The following is a 16,477-nucleotide window of genomic DNA, read 5'->3' as shown; positions in this document are numbered from 1 at the left end:
ACTTAGGCCCAACATTTATGCTTGGTTTTTACAAAACAATATGAGTAGGAAGTCTTGTTCGTTACATTTCTTTCAATTCAAACTGTCTGTTTTTATCTTACATGTTACCGTGTACCATTGGAAATGTTACTACGTGAGAAGCAAACAGTAAAAATGCCTTCTAGCAAAAGTTAAATTGACAAGTCTAGGTTCATTATCCAAACTTAGAAAAATGCAAAAAGTAAATAAATGGCAGAAATGGAAATGATTCTTTAGCTCTAATATGTAACACAAGTTATTATTATTTTAAATACACAATTTTCATCTTTATAGTGTTCCTTTATAAGGCCTAAGTAGTGGAAAACTTTTTGAAGGTTAAAAGCTTGCATTTTGTATTACATGTAAATAATTCCAATAATACTTAATTCCTCTACAGATTCAACATTTGTTTCCCCTGCCCCACACACAGTTTTCTATTTTTCCTCATTCTGTTAGTGACACCTATTGGTTGTGATAAACAACAGTAGCACAGAGTTTTGCAGACAGATTCCTCTGTGTTGGCTATTGTTTTAGCATATGACATGCCACATTAAAAACATGGAATGACTCAGACCCAAGAATTTACCTTCCCTTAGAAGGAGAAGTGCTACTGGTCACTTATGGCAGCTAACTTGCTGAATCTTTAAAGTTCAAGACATGCTGTGTTATTCCATGGGGGAAAGAAAGAATGGTTTTAAAGAGACATTTTGATACTGGGGTAAACTTTCAGCTATATTAAACATAAAGATGGCCCCAAATCATAAAGTTCAAATGTGCATCCAGATCCCAACTTTCATAATGTTTGAGAATGTTAAACTCCAGCATTGTGGTTCAAGCTATTACAGGTGCCATGTAGATACAGTAGCAAAGTTCAGGTGCAGATCTGGACTTGGAGATGTTGTCTCTGTTTTAAAAAATCCACAATTTGCTTGTAATAAATAACTAATCACAAAAGAAACTTGTTTGAACAAAACATATTTCCCTCTCAGCCACTTTCCTGTCCTACTAGATCTTGCAGTGAATTTTGTATGGCTGAATTTGACATCACGATTACTTCCATCGACAGATTTCATAGTACATAATCTTGTACTTGTTATGTCCTTCTAGAAACAAACTGATGTAGACACTGATTTGTGAGGGAGACTATTTTATTTGGATATGGTGCCAAGCGACACTACAGACCCCTGTCCAATGAAAGACACTATAGCAGCCAAGTTCTCAGACTGAAAACAAATTTTATTTTGTAATTTAATTTAAATCCAGTTGTTTATTAAGTTTAGGAGAAAAAAAATTCAGGTTTCCACACACTTTTCCACTCTGTAACTGATAAGTGCACAATAAATTTGCAAGTTGTCAGTTCAGTAACTTGATATCTGTAGACATTTAAAAATAAAATTACGTCCGGATGTAAACCTTTAGAATAAAAAAAAGTGATTATGCTGAAATTTTGAAGGATGTCAACACACTGTAAGATAAGTTAGCAGAACTAGATTGTTCTTTTATAAAGGTTTCACTGTGAAGAGCTGGCAATGGGAATAGTTTGTAGATCTGCTTTTAAGAAGTACTTGGTAATGTTCAGACAATAGGAATTGTGAGGGGAGAGCATAGAATTGTTTCTATTTATACAAGGTGCATAACCTTGACTTCAGAATACAAAATGGCCTCCTTAATAACAGGCTCATTGTGAGGTACACTCATCTTTTGCCTATCTATGAATAACATCTGGAACACATACATATTTTACTGATACAATATGGTTTCAAGAGATAATATGAAATACTATTCTATGGTACATCAGACTGGATAATTTTTACCAAAAATTAGCACCCATATAAGTCAACAGTATGTAACAGGATAGCTGCTAATGGAAGCATAATACGAGAAGCTGGATAATACTTTGTACCTGCTGGTTCAAGGAAACTTGACCCTCTGAAGTCAGTGAAATTAGAATTTGACCTTACTTCTTCAGTACTGTAGTGTCCCTTCATTTTTCACCCTAAGATAATTAAAATGTTTTGAATCACTAAAATACATGCTGTATATAAGTCATTATTGCAAGAGAGCTGGCTAATGTATAGTGTACCAGGACACAGTGGGGAATGCAGAATTTGGTAGTATGTGGCAAGCCTGTCAATATAGCAAGAGGCATATCACATGCTGTCCCTTTGGCTGAAGCCTGACACCACAACTGCATGATAAAAATGCCTGAGTCTTGTTTCTTCTACATCTTCTACCACTGTCAGAGCTGTACCAGTAAAGTTTACAGCTTTGATTTTTCCCAGTATAGACATATGCATAGACAGTGCTGTGCTATATGCATAGCATGTCCAGAAAATTGATGCTTTATATTTTTTCTGCTTAAATCTGTTTGTAAATCACCTTTAACAAATGCTCTGTTTCCAATATAAGTTGATTGTCAGGTACTTACTAAAGATAAAGAAACAATAAAGAGAAATAAGAGGCAAATGAAGTTAAATAATTAAATAAGTCCTAGTGGTGGGATGAGGATGTGAGAAGAGGAATGAGGTGTTCCTGAATGGCCCTTTGCTGGAGTGATGGGAAAACTAATTAAGTTTGATGTGTCCATTGATGTTGATTCTTTCCATGCTTCACTCACCTTCATTTGTCTCCTCTTCTTGCTTTCACTTCCAGACTCAAATTCTTTCCCCAGAGGGGCTTCATCTGCCATTAGACTTTATCAATCCCTATTTCCCCTCCAGTTGCAGCATATAAAACTAATTGGCCCCTTCTGGCCCAAATTAAGCTACTCAGAGCTTTTGTAGGGTGGACACATCATCTCAGGGTTCCACAGGGTTCTTCTGTTCTTGGTCCCGTTCTCTTTCCTCTCTACATCTTATTTCTGTGTAATCTCATCCAAACACAAATTCAACTACCATCTTTATGCTGACAACTCATAGATCTACCTCTACTTCAATCCTGACTCTTTCTGTCAAAACTAAAATCTCAGCCTGTCTCTGACATCTCCTCGTGGATGTCTAGCTGTAGCTAAAGCTCAACATGATTAAAGCAGAGCTCTTAATCTGCCCTCTCTCCCCCTCCCCCCACAACACTTCCTTCCTATCTCTTTTCTCCAGTCACTGTAGGCAACACCATCCTGTCTGTCACTGAAGCCTGTAACTTGGTCATCCTCTTCAACCTGGATTTCTCTACGTCCTCAATCCAGGTTGTATCTAAATTTTACTGATTCTTCCTCCACAACATCTCTGTGATATGCCCTTTCCTATCCATCCACACAGCTAAAATTCTTCTACAGGCTCTCCTCATCTCACATCTTGATTATTGCAACAGCCTTCTTTCTGGCCTTGCCAAATGCAGTCTTGCCCAACTCATATCCACCTCAGAGAGATGGATTTTACGACAGTGATGGAAGAAACCCCTCTGTTGCTGTAGTAAGTGTCTGTACTACAGCAGCACAGCTGCAGCATGACGGTTGTGCCGCTGTAGCTTTTCGAGTGCAGACATACCCTTAGTTCCTTAAAAATATTTTTCTAATTGCTTTGATAGTGAAAAAATGCTATTTAACAGCATGTATATGTTGCCATGGTTTTGCTACTTGTTAGAATCACACTCGTGAGTGATCACCTACGCGCCAAATCCATGGGTGCTCCAGGGCTGGATCACCTAAGGAAAAAAATAGTGGGTGCTCAGCACCCACTGGGAGCCCTTCAGATCAGCTCCTCTCCACCACAACCCTCCCACCCTCTGGCAGGGCCCTCCAATCAGCTCCCCTATCCCCAGTGCCTCCTACCTGCTGGTGATCAGCTGTTCAGCGGTATACAGGACACGCTAGGGAGGGATGGGGAGGATCAGGGGCAGGAAGAGGTCAGGGGAGGGGGCTGAACGGGGTGGGAAGAGGTGGGGCGGAAATGGAGCAGGGGCGTGAAGAGGTGGGGCTGGGATGCGGGTTTGGGTGACGGGGTGGAGTGAGGGTGGGACCTGGGGCGGAGCGAGGGTCAAGCACGCCCAGGGAACTTGGGAAGTTAGCGGCTCTGAGTGATGAGAAACAGGTAGTTTCATAATACACGACACTCTCTTTACTTTGTTATAATGCATGCTCATACTGTAAATCATACTGAATTTATTAATGAATATTTTAACATATAACACATTTTTATTTATTTCTCCTATGCAGCTATTAAATACGACAGAATAGATGTGTTTGGTTACACAGCCTGGTCTCTCCTTGATGGCTTTGAATGGCAACATGCCTACAGTACTAGACGTGGATTATTTTATGTAGATTTCAACAGTAAACAGAAAGAAAGGATTCCAAAGTCATCTGCACTGTATTACAAGGAAATAATTCAAGAAAATGGCTTCTTTCTGAAAGAGTCTACTGCAGCTTTGCAAGGTCAATTTCCCTGTGACTTTTCCTGGGGTATCACAGAGTCCGTTCTTAAGGTAAGCTTAATGTACTGTAAACAACAGTTATTTTTGCTACATACAACAGTTAATAACAATAGTACTTTGTACGTATGTATGTGTGATATAGGGCTTACCAGTGGCATTGCCTAGTGGCTAGGTCACTCCTCTTCCCCATTTCCAGTGCCCCTCGCCAGCAACCGCTGTTCCCTTCAATTTTTTACATCCATGTGCGGAATTAATTTTATGTGCACCAATATGGAGGTGATGTGTGACACATCACCTTTATATTGTTGCACGTAACAACAAAAATCATGTGATGGAGTAGGGCCGAGGGGTTTGGTGTGCGGGAGGGGGCTCAGGCCTGGGGAAGAGGGTTATGGTATGGGGGGATGAGGGCTCTGGCTGGGGATGCAGGCTCTGGGGTGGGGCCAGGGATAAGGGGTTTGGGATGCGGGATGGGGCTCAGGGCTGGGGCAGAGGGTTGAGGGAGGTGGCTCTGGGGGTGGGGTGGGGATAGGGGTTTGGGGTGTAGGCTTCCCCAGGGCTGCAGTGGGGAGAGAGGACTCCCCCCAGCCCTCTCTCGCTGCAGCAGCTAGGGTAAGGGAGAGGCGCCTCTCCCCGACTGCAGCAGCTTCGGTGGGGTGGGTCTGGGCTGGGCCAGGCCATGGGAGGGGCTCCTCTCTCCTAGCCACGGCAAGTCTGGGGCAGGTCCACACTGGGGCCAGCAGGGAGGAGCGCCTCTCCCCACCGTGGCAGGTCTGTGCTGGCATCTCTCCCCACCACAGCCCTGAGCCCCTGCACAGGACTTAATAGGCAGCTGCGCAGTCGGGCAGCTTAGAGGAAACTTAGCCGGCAATTACTCCAATACTGTGTGAACCCACCTTTTGATGGGTGGTGACTCGGCCCTCTGGCCAGGTCACTGATTTAGTTTGTCCCCTTCTGTCCAGACAAATATATAGAGTTTCATGTCCTCACAACGGGAAGGGTTTTCAGCCCATCTCTGGACCCCTTACATGTGGCTCTTCCTCACCCCGAGGCTCTCAGTGTTTCTATCTCTCCTTACTTTGGAAAGGAGGGCTGGAAGGGAGGCTTTTGACCCCTCCACAATAAGGGTGGTTGGTAGGAGAGCCTGGGCCCTTCCACTCCACTGGGCTTTGGTCCACCGTCCTACGAGAGGCAACAATATCCAGCACCCTGGAGTGCCTTGAGGCCACCTCCCTGGACCACTTCCTACTATTCGCCTCCCCCCAAAGTCTAACATAAGATTGATTTATTTATGCTATCAACCTTCAGCCTAGCAGGGCTCAGCTGCTAGCCCTTGCTTGCAGCAAGGACTTCTGCATCATTCTTGTTCAGGAGTTTTTAGGTTAAGTCTGTTCTCCTATCTTGTCTGCCCCCATCTATCTTTCTTTTCTTGTCATTTTATGGTGCAGTAGCCTCAGAATGTGAGGCTATGACCATCGCCCACCAGTGTTTTCACATAATCAAATATATATCCTCTCACCCTGCCTGGTATTCTTAAAAAAGCACAGTAATGCTTAATTAATGCTATCCCACTTCCCCAGTACTCTCACCAATCCTTTCAGACTATGTTCTTTCACCTTGAGGCATCTCAGTTCTTCATAAAGAAATCTTTCTTTCTGTATAACTCACCCTGCATTGCCATAGCAGATGCTGAACTGTTTTTTTATCTTTGCATGCTTCATAGAATCCATGTTTGTGCATGTTTAATGGATATAAATAGCCATTCAGGTCATAGTGACTGGTTAGAACTCTAAATATAGTTACTTCGCTTCTTCTATCATAACTGTAAAGTATAACATGATCCTCAAGTTCAGGATGTGTTTCATAGAACCTTCATCCTTTTTTCTCTTTGGTCCATATTTCTTGCCATTCCTTCTTAATTTTTTTCTTAGCCAAACTTGAAGTCTTGTGTTCTTAGGGGGTTCTTTATATCATCCTCCTCATTTTGTAAGACATTTTTCAATGCTTTATCAGCCATTTAATTGGCAGGTATCCCTACATGTGCTGGGATCCATGCTACTATTGTGTATACCTATTCTGAGGCTCTCTTTCTGATCGCCATTTTACCCAATAAAGAGTCAGATAGGATAGGAGCTGTAGTAGGGCATACATCCCTTATCCGGGTCTGTACCAACAGTATAACTAAGCTGTCAAAATGGAAACACAACTGGATAGTCTCATAGATCTCTTAATTCCAAAATCAGGCCATTCCCACTCTACCTGTGTTGTCATCTTCAGATCCTCCAGTATGGATCTGGCAATGCTAGACCCCATTTCCCATGTATAAACTCATAAATTTTATTTATCATATTTGACAGTCCCACTCTTCTTTGTTTTATCGTATAATTCCAGATACACAACTGGAGAGACAACTGTTCAGCTATAGTTTGATTTCCCATGACTAAAGATTTTAATCTCTTCCAGATCTTCCTTTTCACTCAAGTCTTTTACCCACTTTTTGAGCCTGCTAGCATGTGGGAGTTTGTGATGTCCAGTTGTATCTTGTCTACTTAATTCCCAACAGTCTTTGTATATTTGTTTAGTACACTTATTTTCACTATTTCCATTAACCTTAGCCCAAAAGGTTAAATCTAACAATTTCATCCTTAAATTTATAGGCATTTCTCTGGTGACTATCTGCATCACACACAACAGTGTCATAATATCTGCACCACATGTGATTTGCACAGCTTGCTGCCCCCTTCTGAGCTGTCTGACTCCCTTTTAAGCTCCTCCTCCAGTTGGAGCAGCCTCTGGAGGGGCAAGGGGACAGAGTCACCTGGGTTCAGAACTGCTTCTTAAGCCCTTCTGTCCTATTGTTAGGGTAACCTGGTGTCTGGATTTTGACCGGAACGCCTGGTCAAAAAGGGACCCTGGCGGCTCCGCTGACCAGACCATTAAAGGTGTGGTTGGCAGTGCTGCGGCGCTAAGGCAGGCTAGTCCCTACCAGCCCTCGGGCAAAGCGCTGCGCCCTGGAAGTGGCCAGCCGGTTCGGCTCCTAGGCAGAGAGGCCATGGGGCTCCGCGCAAGCTGCTCCTGCCCCGAACTCTGGTTCCCACCCCGCACCTACTAGCACTGGACCTGCTGGCCGCTTCCAGGGCACATGGGACACGGAGTCAGGACAGGCAGGCAGCTTGCCAGCCTTAGACACCCCCCACTGACTGGGAGCCATGCGAGGTAAGCCTGTGCCCCAACCCCCTGCCTCTGCCCCCCCAAACTTGGAGCTTCCTTGCACCCCAACCCCCTCATCCCTGGTCCCACCCCAGAGCCTGCACCCCCCTGCACCCCTACCTCAGCCCAGAGCCCCCTCCCACACCCTGAACCTCTCAGCCCAGCCCCACCCCGCAGCCCCCTCCCACACTCTGAATCCCTTGGCCCCACCCCCCAGCCTGGAGCCCTCTCCTGCACCCCAAACCCCTCACCCCCTTCCACACCCTAACCCCTTGCCTCAACCCACAGCCCCTCCCACATTCTGAATCCCTCAGCTCAACCCCCCAGCCTGGAGCCCCCTCCTGCACCTCAAACCCCTCATCCCCAGCCCCACCCCAGAGCCTGCACCCCAAGCCCCTGCCCCAGCCCAGTGAAAGTGAGTGAGGGTGGGGGAGAGCGAGCCACCAAGGGAGGGGGAATGTAGGGGGCTGGGCCTCCAGGAAGGGGCGGGGCTACGGTGTTCAGTTTGTCACAGTATGTATATAGTACCTTTCATCCAGGTATCTCAAAGCACTTCAAAAATATAAATTAAGCTTCATAACAACCTTAACAACCTTGTGAGGTAAGTATAACAATATCTGTTTTACAGATGTATAAACTAAGGACCACTTAAGTGACTTGCCCAAAAACCACAGAACAAGTCAGTGATAGAGCTAGGAATACAACCCAGAAGTCTTAGGATTCTCAGGCTTCATTGCAAGGGTAGAAAATGAATAAACCATAAGTTTAAAATATTGCAACAACACAAATGAAAAAATTAATCAGCGTCTTCTGCATATATGACACTTTCAGTACGAACTCTATTCAGAAATACATTATATTGTGTACACCAACCTAATAAGATAAGACTGTTTTCTTACAATATTTATTTCCACATTAAATGTGATAGATAGCTATATTTGACATGTGGCAGGTGTGCCGTAACATGGTTTTGTAATTACATAGTGAAAGATGACATGCTGGAAAACATTAGCCTCGAAAAATACATACAGCAGACAAAATAAATGTAATTTAACCCAGTCACTACCAGCTACAGGTAAATAAAGACTTCTGAGTAAATTCATATTTCGGGGATGGGTTTTACTTTTCAAAACTTTTAAAGGTTTTAGATTAAACCTTGTTAGTTCACCACATGGTACTGAAAATTCTATATATTAAACACACTGGTTTTCTTTTTAAAACCCAAAACTGTAAAAATAAATAAATAAAAAAAGTCCAAAGCAATGTAGAACCTTGTTAAATAATAACAGTCAGAGAATGACCGGAGTACAAATGATAAATATCAACTACTCATTAAACTACATGGTTATTTATAATTGGAATTAGAACAGTGATTCTAGTCCTAGGTCTGCCACTGATAATTTTCAGCTTTTCCGTAGTACTGATGCTCTGTGTGACCTTGGGCAAATTAATTATAGTCTTTATGCCTCCATTTACCCATTTGTAAAAATGGATGTAACTATTATACAGGAATGCTGTGAGGTTGAATTAACAAAAAAAAACCCCCATCCTGCACTGTTGTGATGTGCCTGTAAACTCATAATATACAAAAACCAGGACTAAACAGCAATGAGGATCCTCACTTCTCTGCTTTGCAAATAAAACTAAAACTAATTCTGTCTTACATATAGAGATGCAAGTAACAAACAGATACTTGTTTAAGTAAACTAAATTTGCAAATGTTTGTTCCCATCCATTTTTACAGGCAGAATCTGTAGCTTCCTCTCCACAGTTCTGTGACCCTAACCTGTATCTCTGGAACATCACTGGAGACGGGCTTTTGCACCGAGTTAAAGGAGTGAAGCTGAAAACCCGACCAGCTCAGTGTACAGACTTTGTCAGTATTAAAAAACAACTTGACCTCCTGGAAAAAATGAAAGTAACACATTACAGATTTGCACTTGACTGGTCATTAATTTTACCTAATGGGGATTTGTCAGCCATCAACAGACAAGTTCTCAGATATTATAGATGTGTGATTAGTGAGCTACTGAAACTCAATATTAAATCTATGGTCACCTTATACTATCCAACTCACGCCTACTTAGGCTTGCCTGGTCCTTTGTTGCAGAGAGGAGGATGGCTAAATCAGTCTACTGTCCAGGCTTTTCAGAACTATGCGGCTTTGTGCTTTCAGGAACTTGGTGACTTGGTTAAACTGTGGATCACAATAAATGAGCCAAATAGATTAAGCGATGTCTATAATAGCAGCAGCAATGATACGTATCAGGCAGCACACAATTTACTGATAGCACATGCCAGGGCCTGGCAAATATATGACAAGCAATATAGATCCTTTCAGCATGGACTAGTGTCTTTGTCTCTGCATTCAGATTGGGCTGAGCCTGCCAATCCCTATTTTAATTCTCACTTAAAAGCTGTGGAAAGATTTCTTCAATTTGAAATAGCCTGGTTTGCAGATCCAATTTTTAAGACAGGGGACTATCCAGCAGCCATGAGGCAATACATTGTATCTAAAAACAAAAAAGGCCTCTCAAATTCCTTTTTGCCATATTTCACAGATGAAGAAAAGAAACTTGTTAAAGGTGCAGCTGATTTTTATGCACTGAATCATTTTACCACAAGATTTGTGATTCATGAACTTCAAAATGGGAGCTGGTATGAATTTGATCGGGATGTTCAGTTCCTGCAGGATATCACATGCCTGAGTTCTCCGTCTCGTTTGGCAGTGGTGCCCTGGGGGATGCGCAAAGTTCTAAAATGGATTAAAAAAACCTATGGTGATATAGATGTTTACATCACAGCAAATGGGATCGACGACCAGTCTTTGGCTAATGATGAACTTCGAAACTATTACTTAGGAAAATACACCCAAGAGGTTTTAAAAGGTGAGATGATAAATGCAGATATTTTAGAATAGGGGTTCTTAGCCATTTTCATGGTATGGACTATATTTTCAACACAGACATCTCTTTGTCCACCTCTCCTTCCATTCACAATCTACCTCTTCATTCGTTATCACAAGATGTCCCAGTACCAACTTGAGCAATGGCTTACACTGAAAAGTAATATTAGTAAAATAGTTAATTTATTTTGGCTGTCTTGAGAAGCATTTTAAACTTTTTGAAAAAAGTTAATTTTGCTGTCTATTTTTGCTCTTCAATGTCAATAGGCGCCATATGTTCTCAGTACCCCTGAAAATCAGGCCACTTATTTAGGTGGCTAAATATAGATTTAGGTGGCTGTTAGGCATCCACATTTTAAAACAATGAATTTAACATTTCCAGTGCTATATTAGTTTTCAAGGAATTTAGGAATAATGAGGTTTTTTTTGGTTTGTTCATTAATGTCCTATATACATTCCAGACACTGAGTTACAATCTCTAAATAAGGGGGAAAATGTTCTTGTGCAAGTAGCTCCCTGGAAAGATTTAGTTTTACAAGCAAGGCTATATCGTAGACATTTATATATACTACCTAAGAGAGCTGATACTGCTCAGAATGTTCTCATGTTTTAAGGAAGAACCAAAAACTTGCCATCTCCAATCCCATGTATTCATTTGGTATCCAACTATTTAATTCACATAAAAGATTAAATCTCTTTAGAAGATTGTACTTAATGTTGCTCAAATATAACTGCATGTTATAAGCCAGTTGTTTGCAGTGGTGTTGTAGCCATGTAAGGTAGGTGAAATAAATCTTTGAATGGGCCAACTTCTGTTGGTGGAAAGGACAAGGTTTTGAGCTTCACAGAACTTTTTTTCAGGTCTGGGGAAGGTAACCATAGTGTCTAAGCAAAATACAAATTGAGACACTGTTAAGCATAGCAGATTCACACATGCTGTAGGAGACCACTTAAAATTAAGTGGGCAGTTAAGAATTAGCAGGCAGGGTGTCTTACAGAGTGTTGTAATGAACCATAAAACCATGTTGAGGCCATGATTTTTAAGATTTAGTAGAGTTATGAATTTAAGTTCCCAGGCTCATCTTTAAGGTGTTATGCAGGTTTCCTTTGAGGCCGAGGACTGAGAGGTCAGATATGCCGTGATCACTTTGTGAAAAGTGTTTGCCTGTGGGTGATAGGATGGTTTTGTCTTTTATCATTTTTCAGTGTGAGTTCTTTTGAGAACGTAGCAATAGTCTGGGTTCATCCACATAGTTATTGTCGGGGCATTTGATACACTGAATGAGTTATACCACATGTTGTGATAAGTCTGGGTAGGACCCAAGAATCTTGAAAGGTGTGTTGTGGGGGGGTATTGACCATTGTAGCGGTGAAGATATGTCTACAAGTTTTGCATCTATTGTTCTGGCAGGGTCTTGTGCTGCTTTGAGTTTGTGTGTCCTCATCTGTGGGGAGCTTGTTTCTGATGATGAGCTTGGTGAGGTAGTGGGGTTGCTTGAAGACCAGAAGAGGGAAGTTGGGAAAGATTTTTTCTTCGAGTGCTGGTCCCTATGTGTATTCCACAGGTGGGGAACACATAAGCGTTGTGCGCCCGAGTCTGGAAATTCTTCAAAGCAGTGTCTGCTGTCCCACACACATGCAGTAGCTCTCCTTGTGCTCTTGACTGAGGATATAAGAGGCAGTGATGGTCAACGCCTCTCCAGTTCCTTCTTACTTCCACATTGCATGAGTCAGAATTGTTTCTTCCTTCACTTCATTTATAAACTGTAAAGAAAGAAAAAAACTTCTAAATAGTTATATTTCTTAGCTTAATAGTTAAAGTTTACAGTATAGTGTAGAGTATTTCTTTCTCTCTGGTTAGGAAACCCCTCCCCAACTCCAGAATCATGCCCAGAGTCCCATGATTCAAGAATTGCATCTCCCTCTCTATCAGTGATGAACATCACCAGTGCCTGTACTCTCTGGGTGAGGTGCAATTCTGCAAAGTGCAGTATCTTTCACTCCTTCCCACCCGGAACTTGAGAAGCCCAGGAGCTTTGCCTGTGAAAGCCTCTGGTGGAGAAGGCTATGAGTCCCCTCTCCAGTCTTGGCCAGGGACACACCCCAGTGCATCAACCTCAATTGACCAGCAGTGTCACTCCAAGCCCGTGCCTTAGACTGGAAACTTCAACATCTAAGCCCAAAGACTCTTCTTCTAGGGTTCCCCATGAGAGTAGAGGGCACACTCATGGGGCAAGGACAACTCTCCTTCAAGGACTGTCCATAAGAAACACACTTCCTCTCCGAGCTTTTCCAAGTCAGGAGAGACATAGCATATGGAACCTAAGGAACTGGCTCTGATGAAGATCCCCAGATTGGAGGGCAAGGTGCATAAAGAGAAAGATCCTCCAGTTTCATCGATCACGTGAGCAAGCGTAAGGACAGACATTTCACCGGTTCTGTCTATGAATGCTCGTCCAGACCCATCATCAGTACCACCTCATTCATCTAAAGACCATCTGGCTGCTGCAGATGCACCAGGTCCTTCAGACTTGACTGCTAGAACCCCTCACCCACCAGAGTATAGGAAACTTACATAACATTGGAGGATATTGTCCTCCATCGTCCGCAGTCTCCACGTCTTTCCGGCCTTGCCCTTGTGAGCGATGTTATTATTCTGGAAAAGGAGTCTACATGAATGTCCCAGGAGTTGTCCCATCTCCAACTGTCTGGCAGAAGTGCTGTGGTACCAATGGTACCACTATCGACGGAACAGTTCTCGGATTCAGATGAGTCAGAGGAGCTAGCCGCACCAGTATCTCCATGGAGACAGTCGAGCCCCAATGGATAGTCGAAGGATTGTGTTCGCCATTCCTCTGGGTATAACACTCTTTCTCCCCCCCCACCCCCAATCCAGGACCGCTCATATTGATTCTCTTGGGGTCTATGGGTCCCACAGACAATCGATCCCTCTTTCTTGCCTGATTGGGATCCATTGGATCCTTATGGCAGGCATCTGGGCACTTCTCAAGAGTTGTACAGCTCCTCTCCTTCCGCCAACTGGTTCTGTTGGAGAGCTTGTATGAGGAGGAAGAGCTGGAACTGGATGTGCAGGTGCCGATGGTTCTGAAGGGTGTCTCTTCATCATCCACGGACAAAGCAGTCACTCCTCCTTCTCTGCAAGATGACCACTGGCAGTACTAGGAGCTGTTACAAAGAATTTTCAGTGACGTACAGATCCCATTAGATAAGGTCCAGGACCCTCAAAACCCGGTACTGGACATGTTGCAACTGCAGGGACCAAGTAAGGTAGCCCTTCTGGTCAATGAGGCCATACTAGAATGGGCCAGAATGGTATGGCACACTCCAGCATCCTGGGCCTCTACACTGAAAACAGCCGAGAGGCGATATTTTGTTCCTGCTAAAGGAGCTGAATTTTCATTCTCCCATACTGCCTCCAACTTGTCGCTGGTACGGGGGCTACAGAAAGAACTTAGCCGCATTATCAAACGGCGGCCATGGCAGATAAAGACTTTAAGAGACAGGACCTCTTGAGGAGAAAGGTCTCCTCCAGAGGCCTGCAATTTTGTGTTGCTAACTACCAAGCTTTGTTAGTGAAATACAATTTTAATAATTATTCCAGGCATGCAGACTTCAGATATAAGCTTCCCATGGAGGACACGGCCAAATTTCAGTGTTTTTTTTTTCAGATGAGGGGGAAATAGTGGCAAAAGTAGCCCTCCAGGCTGCACTGGATGCAGCAGACACAGCTTCCAGAAATTTGGCCAGGGTTTAGTCATGAGGAGGGACTCTTGGCTACAATCATCAGGGTTTCTTAGGTAGGTCTAAAACACCATCCAGGACCTCCCCTTTGATGAGTCTAATCTCTTTAAAGAGAAAACAGACAAGACCTTACTCACTAAAGGACTCCAGATTGCCTCTGCATTCCTGGGGGATTTATACTTTATCCCCTACAAGGAAACACCAGAGCGAGTCCTATAGACTAAGGCCACCCCCACCTCATGCACCTTTATTGCCAGGTGCCCAGCTGAGCCTCCACATAAATGTCAGAGGATTTTGAGGCCTCGCTTCTCAGCCCCCTCTACTGCCACAGCCTTTACTCACTCCCAGCTACTGGCCAAGAGCCATATTTGACATACTGGTTGAGACCACCACTGATGCTGCCCATCTTTTCCCCCTGTCACCTTTGGGGGCTGTCTCACACCCTTCGCCCACAACTGGAACAAGATCACTAGGAACAGTTGGGTTCTGGAGATTATCCATCAGGGAAACTCCATAGAGTTCCTCTCCTTCCTGCTTCATAAGCCCCCTTCCTAGTCCCCCTTCAGGGACCACCCTCACAAGATAATTCTTCCGGACACAGAATCCCTTTTACACCGAGGGGCAATAGAGCACATCTCGCCTCATTGCCACAGAAGGGGGTTCCGCTCCCCACATTTCCTAATTCCCAAAAATGATGGAGGGTGGAGACCCATTTTGGACCTTTGGCAACGCAACATCTTTACGTGAACTCTGGTATTCCAGATAATTATGTTGGCATTGATTATCCCCTCACTTCAGAAAGGGATGCAGTTCATGACTCTCGACATGAAGGATGTGTATTTGTATGTGGACATTCACCCATCACACATGAAGTTTCTGCATTTTACACTTGGCCAGGAACACTTCCAGTTTCAAGTCCTCTCCTTTGGGCTCATTCCAGCACCCAGAGTATTTACAAAGGTTTTCTCTGTGGTAGCCGCCCAGATGAGATGCCAGGGCTATATGGTATTTCCATACCTGGACGATTGAGTCCTAGTAGGCCAACCTCATCAGGTGCTCAAGTTGGTGACAGGGTTTCTCTACAACTTTTGGCCACCCTAGGCATTTGCATAAACAAAGAAAAGTTCATTTTATTGTCCAGTTACCCACAAGGTCAGTAAACTTTATTGGGGTGATGTTGGACTTGGTTTCTGTGAGAGCATTCCTCCCTGAAGACAGGTTTCATACAATGAGCAACCTGATTTCATGTATTACCCACAGTCCGCAGACTGCAGTGCACAGGTGTCTTTCACTGTTAGGCCACATGATGCCGTTTACCAGACTCCAGCTGCAGTGTCTTCAAGCTTGGCTCCATTCAATCTACTGACTGAAGAAGGACCATATCAACTCCGAGGTTCCCACCAGAATTATCACCTCCCTCGCTTGGTGACTGAACCCTGAAAATCCATTGTCAGTGTTCCCTTCAACCCTTCCACGTCCAGGGCCAGCATTGTAACAGACACCTCCTTTCTGGGGTGGGATGCTCACATGACAACCACACTGCTCAGGATTCCTGAACCCCACACGAAGCTAGGCTACATATAAACATATGGAACTGAGGGCAGCCTGCTTTGTGTGCAAGGCCTTTCTTGCTCATATGCTCACTCCATGTATAAATAACAGCCAATATCACTATGGTGGTCTATATAAACAAACAGGGAGGAGTGGGATCTTGTCCCCTCTGCCTGGAAGCCATCAGACTTTGGAACTGGTTAATCAGGAACCACATCACAATACAAGCAGCATACCTTCTCAGTATCCCAGAGAAAACCTTTGTAAATACTCTGGATGTTGGAATGAGCCCAAAGGAGAAGACTTGAAACTGGAAGTGTTCCTGGTCAATTGTAAAATGCAGAAACTTCATGTGTGATGGGTGAATGTCCATATACAAATATGCATCCTTCATGTCGAGAGTCATGAACTGCATCCTTTCTGAAGGGAGGGGATAATCAATGCCAACATAATACAACTCCCTTGCTGACAAACAAAGCAGAAACTTCTCTCCAGACAATGAGTGGGAGGTTCACAACACAGTCCTAAGTGAGAGATTTACAAAGTGGGGTAGTCCACTATGAGACCCCTTTTTGTCCCAAATGAAGAGAAAGCTCCCCTTGTATTGTTTCAGAGGAGCCATGGGTTGCGATTCCCAGGACTGCGATCTTCTGCTGTCTT

The 16,477-nt window shown here is 43.7% G+C and overlaps 1 protein-coding gene across 1 annotated transcript in view; it reads left to right on the top strand.

The window, feature by feature from the left end:
* The window catches only part of KLB (klotho beta), a 45,898-nt gene that overhangs the window by 21,236 nt on the left and 8,185 nt on the right, over positions 1 to 16,477 (top strand). The window contains 2 exon segments of the mRNA XM_077815741.1: positions 4,172 to 4,440; positions 9,344 to 10,487. Coding sequence (XP_077671867.1) covers positions 4,172 to 4,440; positions 9,344 to 10,487 — 1,413 coding nt within the window.

This window comes from Eretmochelys imbricata, chromosome 4 (genome assembly GCF_965152235.1).
Source record: "Eretmochelys imbricata isolate rEreImb1 chromosome 4, rEreImb1.hap1, whole genome shotgun sequence".
In the NCBI taxonomy this organism is placed as follows: domain Eukaryota; kingdom Metazoa; phylum Chordata; order Testudines; family Cheloniidae; genus Eretmochelys; species Eretmochelys imbricata.
Note: the sequence above shows the minus strand (reverse complement) of the source record. Positions and strands in the feature narration are given on the sequence as shown.